Source organism: Tasmannia lanceolata, unplaced genomic scaffold (genome assembly GCF_043159265.1).
Source record: "Tasmannia lanceolata isolate RefF3 unplaced genomic scaffold, GAP_Taslan_0.1 ptg000018l, whole genome shotgun sequence".
Classification (NCBI taxonomy): Eukaryota; Viridiplantae; Streptophyta; class Magnoliopsida; order Canellales; family Winteraceae; genus Tasmannia; species Tasmannia lanceolata.
In genome coordinates, this window is record NW_027518695.1 from 4,759,508 (window position 1) to 4,767,502 (window position 7,995).

Genomic DNA, 7,995 nt, shown 5'->3' on the forward strand with positions numbered 1-7,995 from the left:
TATCATAATGATTATGCTTGCCATTTAAAAAACAAAAGGAAGATTATATTTTATTTCTATCTTCAAATTGAGGAAAGTGTTCCTGCGCAGTAGCTTCGAACAGAACTTGGCTACGCAATGTCCCTGCGCAACGCATTAAAATAAACTAAAAGCAGGGGGTGTGGCAATATCAATTCCATAGTCTGATGTTTTCACACCCTATGTTTGATATTTCCACACCTGCTGTTTTCTCTTTATTTTAGGGCGTTGCGCAGGAACCTCCTGCGCAACGTTCCGTAGCTAAGTTTTGTTCGGGAGCTTCCGTGCGCTTAAATGGCTTAAAAAGCCACCCATTGGTTCGTACAACGGGTCCACCTTGCGGGGTCCACAAAAAGTGACAGATCGGTGGCTTTTAAGCCACTTAAGCGCAGGCTCCCTTCGCAGCTGCCCAGGAACACTTTTCTCCTTCAAATTATACAATTAATAGCTTAAAAAGAGGCCTTAATCTACCATTTGTAAATAAGATTAGCGTAAAATGAATTATTAAGTAATGACCCATTTTAGTGGCATCTGATGAGGCCCGAATCGTTGATTACTCCATCTGTAAATAAGATAAGCTTAAAATAACATGAAAAAGCAGATATAGCAGGCATGAAATCAGTTTTCTCTGAATCTATCCAATCTATTGACTCACCAACTTCTCCAAAAGCTTATGCTGTTGGAGAAAAGGCGTTATTTATCTTTTATGCATTAACACTCCCCCGCACGTGTGGCCCACTTGGCAAGAAAGGCGTTATTTATCTTTTATGCTTTAACACAATCTATTACTTCATCATTAGTATATCAAAATTTGGGAAGCTCAAGTTTTCATCAGTCAAATATTGAGAAGTATTGTGTACAGAACCAATGCAGAATCCACAAGACTCAAGAACCAAGATTATCTTGAGGAAGAATCATATAACTTTGAATGGCTTCATGTTTATCAGTAACAAGACTCAGAGCCAAGATTATCTTGAAAATGAATCAGATACCTTTGAATAGTTTCATGTTTATCATTAGGATTTTTTTTTGGCAAAATGCTACTATGCAAATAACAAGATTCAGAGCCAAGCTTATTTTAAATAAGCAATCATATACCTTTGAATTGGTTTCTGTTTATCACTGGAAAAATTGCAGGTTTTGCAAAATGCTACTCTCAGCAAATAAAATTTAGAGAGCAATGACTACCCAGGCGGTAACCCAGCTACATAAATTCTAGCAGGAAGCTTAGAAGAATTGAAGAGCTCGAACCTAGAGGTCACCAAAGATAAAGCAGTGATCTTTCGATAATAACGCCCAAACTTGTTTTTGGGTAATGCCCATTTGTGTGGCTATGGATGTTACATCATTATGGGCACCTCGGCTTTAAACTCATTTATCGCCATGTGTTTCGACCAAATTTATTTGAAGGCTACTGAGGAATCATTACAGAGAATTCACCAGCAGAGACAAACAAACTATGATTCATCACTGAGCAAGATGAACTGTTCATGGATGGAGATGAAATTCTTGTTATGTGTATTTCACTTGGTTCTTTTTTATCAAGTCAAGCTATTGAAAGCTGGTCTTTCATGAAGAGGACACCCAGAATATAAGGCAGGTATGAGATTTGAAGCCTGAGATCTTTCAAAAGAATAGCTTTGGTTTTGAAGGAATGAACAGTAATTCACCTGAATGATCTTGTTGTTGAAAGAATAGCTTCGGTTGAGATCTTGTTGTTGTTTGCCTTCAGAAATGTATCCGAATGATCTCATTTCATCACTCATAAAGCTTCTAGAAAGTCTTCAGCAACACCCAGAGTTTCGACCAGGATGATTTCTCTCTTGAGGAGAGATCGGAAGGCAATTCAAGTCATCGCTTGCCTTGTAATAAAGCATTTTCTGTACATAATACATCATGTATCCTTGCACAGCTCTTACAACCCTTTCGCTAACTTGGGTAATCCATGGATCATCACATCTGTACCACTGATTTCTTAGGCGCAGATAAGTCACATAATGGCCTGCTTCAAGCTTCCCGGAATGTGTTACCACCGCATATAACTCAAATTCCGAAGGCAATTCCGTAGACACATCTGACTCATCTCCTTCAAAGGCAAAAATCCTGTTGCCAAACCTATTTCTTATGATAGAAGAGGACAGATACGGCGTCATATCTAATGAGAAAGGAAACTGCAAATATTGGTCAATCTTTTTTGACATTTTCCTGACCGGGGAGTGCTCGAATCTCTTTATGTGGAAACATAAGACCAATGGAAGCCTTCTGATTGACATCTGCTTTAGCGAATCCTGCCTTACTTGACAATGCTGGCAGTACAGTTTCTGGTCAGAACCCAATTTTTCAGGTCTAGTGAAGAGGTCCAAGCAACCAATAAGTGTAGATATTCCCTGGTCTTTGCTCATTTTGGCCGACTTTCGGGTTACTAATGATGAGCTGCTACTCATCTCCAAGTTGAGAGATATGTCCACGCAGGGGTCATAAGTAGTGGAAGTGAATCCACAAACTGTACATGTAACATCTGATCTCAAGACCCCGGAGAATACTCTATGAGCAATACAATGACAATCTCCATTACCTGCATCAAAAACCAAATTTATCAAATAGGTACTCATGAGGCTTATAATTTATAAAGCTTTAAACCTAACTATTTTCATTATCGACTTACTATATATATAAATACTCATCAGCTTAAGATAGCACTAGGTATGCGAAATGTAGATGGAGGATGCATTATTCAGATTTCAGTTACCTTTATTTTGGGGGATGGATTTCTCCTCTTTCTCATGAATCCTGTCGAGCATTGAAATGAAGAACTCATGAGCATCCTGCTGCTCGTAACATGCAAGGTTTGCTGCATGCTGCCACCAACTGAAAAACAACCAAAACATATTAAAGATCAATCACTGAGATGGGATTTCAGCTAATTACTTCAAGGGAACATATACATAACAACTTGTATTACCAATTAAAATAAGGCTCCAAACAGACAACAGAACAGAATAATTGAGATGGGATTTCAGTTCGAAAAATGACTAATCAAGGCACTAAAAAAAGGGAAATGATATCTCCCCCCTCCCCTTTTAAACGGATAAAATCCCGCTCTTTAACGGTTTCTGTGAGAATGGTTCACTGCTTGAGGATAAATTCACCCCCTTTAACGTTTTTCTTTGCCTTTAAAACTTAACGGATAACGTTGAAGGGGGTATTTTATCTGTCAGAGAAGGGGGTTTATATCATTCCCCTAAAAAACTTTGGGCCTGTACAGTTAAATCAACCTATGGAGCCCAAGTGCCCCCATATGACGAAACTCAAAACAACTGTAGAAGAGTTTAAATATTTATTACAGAAGCATGTTAATTCTTCATGGGGATGTATAGATACTCATGGAAATTATTTTCAAATGTGAGCCATATTTCAATGGACAATCGATGAATACAAAGCTGCGAAAAAGCTACTAGTGTTAATACAAGCCTAACAAATCTTTGGATTTCCAAAAGATAGAGCACATCACAGGCCGTAAGTGTTATCTGAATGGTCATTTTGGCCCATTGAGCAAAGCAACAAAATGCATGTTGAGGGAACCATATTTTGCTACGTAAAGCTGCAATATGACGTAATCTTGAGCAATGTTTTTTGTGACAAATACTTATCTCTAATGAATTTCGCCTCTTATTTCGGCCCAATTGAAAAAAAAAACCTTTATGGAAATATCTGGCCAAATGTTAACTTTTGAAGGTTTACAATCTATAGGTTCAGATAGAGCAAACCCAGAAACAGAATATGAGCTTTAACAGTTTGATGTTTGTATGCTACCATTCTTTTTTCATGAAAAAGAAATAATAAGAACACAAAAACTACCCATGCCAGTCTGAGATTACCAATGGTAAATAGAATAAGGAATAAAGAGAAGAGAGAGAGAGAGAGAGAGAGAGAGAGAGAGAGAGAGAGAAGAAATAAGAAGTGGCATTACCATGAGAGAATAGCATCTAAATTGATAAATAAAATGAGATCGGGAAAGCATTTCTACACAATGTCATTAGTATCATCCTACAATGCATTAATGACACCCACACCCAACAAAGAACTTTTCTTGCAGAATCATTTATAATCAAATCACTGCCAGTAATGCAGGTCCAAACATAAAACTCAATCAAATCCAAAACCAAGAATATACACCAAAACATAAGAATTACACCAATGCCAGACCTGTATAGAAGACGAGCAGGGCTATAAGGCGTCCGATCACCCGAAAAAGCTGCCGAAAAGATCGCATCGACATCGCAAGCCAAACACAACTGGTCAGGCGAACTCTTTCGGCAGATCTCGCGGTTATGGCGATCACTAAGAAAGTAATTCCTCAAAGGGGGCGTATGAAGTAGTACTTGCAGAACAGAATTCATAAAACAAGTATTGCCCAAATTGTTCAATCCCCTCAAACCCCAAGGAAAACATGAGCTTGATCCCCTACCCATCTTCAAAATCAAATCTTTTGAGTTTCTATGATCCAACATCAGCTTTCTCTTCTTATTGCAATTCTCTTTGCTGACCTTGACCCCATTTGCATTTTTGGGAAGTCCCATGATCTGTTTGAACATAACTGCCCTATCAAAATCAGGGTCATAGACCTGATCACAACAGACCCAACAAAAAAGCTCTGCTCTTTCCATGTCAACAAAAATCTCATGGCTATTCTCTGATTGAGAATGCAAAAGGGCATGGTTTGAATCAGGGAGAAGGCAACAAGAAATAGAAGAACAGATCAGGCAGAAATAAAATCTTCCTTGATTCCCAGAACAAAAATTGCATATGGGTACTTGTCTTTGGTCCCTACCAATGGTTGTTCTGCCATTTGGGGTTGTTTTGAGGAATTTTTGGAGGGATTTGTAACCTTTCAAGCCATGTTTTTGCCGGTAATTTGCAAGATGAGAGCAGGGTTCTGGATTGGTGTAAGTGGGATTTCTACCAGACATGATTTGAAAAGAGCCTTGATTTATCAAACCAAACAAATTCCTAAAAAAATAGATGAGAGGGGATGATTTGGGGAAGCTGGATTTGTGGATTTTTGGGTGTTTGGGGGAGATGGGTAGTGCTTATTTCTAGCTTACTGGTGTTGAATTGATAGGGGAGGAAGATCAGAGCAACAAAGATGAGATTTTTGCCCCTGCAAAATTTCGTTTCGTGCGTTGGATTTTGTACGGTAAACTTTGTATAGACCGACTCGTGATTTATTCGTAGAAACTTTGGACTTTCCTTTCCTTACCATTCGACTATTTTTATATCAGGAAATGTATACCATGTTCGGGTAAAGCAAAGTCCAATGGTGTTCGAGCTATCAGAATAGTATACGTGCTCATCTGCACCGTTCATTTAGTGGGGCCCACCATTGATTAACACAACAGATAACTTTCCATGAAGAACGTCTAGGCTATCAATGGTAATATCCAATTTCTGGGTCCCACATGGGGATGTGTATGTAAAATCAAGACCGTTGATCTTGTAGTGTCAAGGCAATCGACCGGCTGAATCAGATCATCACTTCATCTTCAATGAATGAGATCTATAGCCAGAAGAATCAGAGCTCTCTCCTTAGCCAATTGATGAAAGATCTTTCATATTTACATAGAGGAAATTAGTACTGACTGGCTTGCTTGCTAGGGCATCAGTTCTTGCTATGTTTTCTCTCCTCTTCCTTGGTAAATCGGCCATTTCCAGGATGCAGATGCATCTGGTTTTAACCAATTTTAGATATACTTGATTGTAATCTTTGTTTCCTTACGTTCACTTGACACCTATAGTAATGATAAATAGCTCGTCTCGTTGTTACCTTATCTTGGATTCTCTTCTGTCTTGTTATCTTGACTGTGCTCCTAGAGGCTCTTGGGAAGTTGGAAAAAAAGATTCTTCACTATTTATCCCCAGTTTGGCGGCTTTGTTTTGAAAGCTTTGTAATTGGGCTTCATCCCTTTGTTGTTTGTTATTGTATTCTCTTATCTTCCTTCTTTTATCAGGGAACTGATTCTTGGTTCTAGGAAGATAGTGGAAGTTGATCTCACCAAATTGCCTAGTCAGCAATGAGATCCGGAATGGACAACTTAGGATCATCTGATCAAGGTGCTCATTCCCTTATAACCCATCCTAGAAGCTAGCCATTAGAGGGAGAGTGCCCATGCCCTTATAACCCATCCCCATCCAATTCACTTATCCGATGTAGGAGTGGGACTATTTGCTTTAGTGTGGAACCCCAACAATCTCCCCCTCCACGAGCAAGCAGCGTGGACAATCTCACCCCTCCGCATGGCATCAATGTGGGAACCACGGGATACTACACCGGGGTTTCTGAGATCTTCCCCGAAGGACATTTCCCCGCACTCGAGGCAAACCGGGGTTACCACGCCCTGAGCTCTGATACCATTTATAGGGAATTTAACCGCGTAGAACTCACCCCTAAAAGCTAGCCATTAGAGGAAGGGTGCTCATGCCCTTATAACCCATCCCCATCCATTTCACTTATTATCCGATGTGGGAGTGGGACTATTTGTTTTTGTGTGGAACCCCAACAGTGTTTTCAACAGCATTTGGCCAAGACTTAGGGTCACCATTCGGATCAGATCAAGTACGGAGGGACAAGCAGGTCTAATAAGTGCTTGTTCGGGTGGAGCCTAACAACCTCTATCTCTCTTAGTATTTTTCGTTGGTGATATTTTGTTTTATTCGTACATTTGTACATCACCTTTTGTTAGTGAGACTTCTTAGTTATGATCTATCCAAGATCACTCATCTGATGAATGGCCCAGATCATCGACTGTTGCACCATCCGTGTAGTTTTTTGGGTCGGAGACGCTTGGCACCATTGATGAATGGTATGTTGTCATCTGATGGTATCGGACCTATAGTAGTGCATGGACGGTTTTAGATAATATTTGTTCTTTGAAGTAAGAAAGGATCCCAAGTGATTGATCTTTTTTTAGTTGTTGAATCTCTATTTGATTGATCAATGTGTGATAGTATGAATCTTCATTACCAATGACTTTGTATCTACACACGAATTCTATGTGGATCATGAATCATAGCCAAGGCGGGCTCTGTTCACTTGCGTTCCCTGGAAAGCAAATCCCTGGAAAACAACCTCTTCTTTCCTTGACAAGACATAATTTTGGTGTTCACTTACTTTCCAATGAAAATAGAATTACACATGTGGAATTTCTGCAATAAGTCAAGAAATAACATGGAAAAGCCCATCCCCCCCTTAGGGATTTCATTTCTGACAAAAAACACATGGATTTCGTTTCCCTGGGAAACTAGTGCAAAAAGAAGGGCAAGCAGTTTCGCTGAAAACCTTTTCTTGCGCAAGTGAATAGTCCATAAACAATCTAGGGAAACCTTTTCCTGCACAGATTTCCTGGATTTCTTTTCCTAATGCCACGTCAAATTCTCGGGAAACATTTTCTTTTCCTTTCCCGGAAAAACAAGTGAACGAGCCTTAGTAAAAAAGATCTTATATTTTTCGTTAAAAAAATTCTATAAAAAAAGGATTTTAGGGTTAAGTAGGTTTGCAATTTAGGATTTTTTTTTTTGGGGGGGGGGGGGTGTTATAAAAATTGATGTGCAAATCTGTAATTTAGGATGAGATAATACCTTATACGAAATTAATCTGGTAACTCCAAAAGCAGATTTCAACAGTAACAATTTTCTGCAACAATAAACTGTAAAGGAAGAACAAATCGTTAGATCACTTATCGAGTTGAGGCACGAAGAATCTTCGCTGTCCTTAAGGCAAATCTCGCCCCCACTATGACGAATCAACGGTGCAGATGGGCGTCACGGCGTATGCCTCCAGGATACAACAACTCTCGCTCCAGGGGTGTGCACTCACGCAGCCCGGATGCCTAACAACTTGCTTATATGTGCCAAAAGCCTTGATCAGAAAGGTTGGGGAAAACCAGAAGGAAAACCAGAGAGAAGATAGCAGAAGAAGAA

At 39.5% G+C, this 7,995-nt stretch overlaps 1 protein-coding gene across 1 annotated transcript; it reads right to left on the reverse strand.

Moving 5' to 3' along the window:
- Positions 1-1,276: 1,276 nt before the first annotated feature.
- Positions 1,277-5,273, reverse strand: LOC143849853 (ubiquitin C-terminal hydrolase 22-like). Its single transcript, XM_077359120.1, has 3 exons — positions 4,225-5,273; positions 2,768-2,886; positions 1,277-2,593 (listed from the first exon to the last, which is right to left on the reverse strand). Exons 1-3 carry the CDS (start codon positions 4,986-4,988, stop codon positions 1,803-1,805), a joined length of 1,674 nt encoding a protein of 557 aa, XP_077215235.1. The 5' UTR covers positions 4,989-5,273; the 3' UTR covers positions 1,277-1,802.
- Between the last annotated feature and the right edge of the window lie 2,722 nt (positions 5,274-7,995).

What these genes read in the sequence shown, in the direction of transcription:
- LOC143849853 (XM_077359120.1), bottom strand. Translation starts at nt 4,988, where the DNA reads ATGTCTGGTAGAAATCCCACTTACACCAATCCAGAACCCTGCTCTCAT. An exon ending in CCTGCTCGTCTTCTATACAG is followed by an intron (nt 2,887 to 4,224) that starts GTCTGGCATTGG and finishes GTTGTTTTTCAG; the next exon opens with TTGGTGGCAGCATGCAGCAA. An exon ending in ATCCATCCCCCAAAATAAAG is followed by an intron (nt 2,594 to 2,767) that starts GTAACTGAAATC and finishes TTTTTGATGCAG; the next exon opens with GTAATGGAGATTGTCATTGT.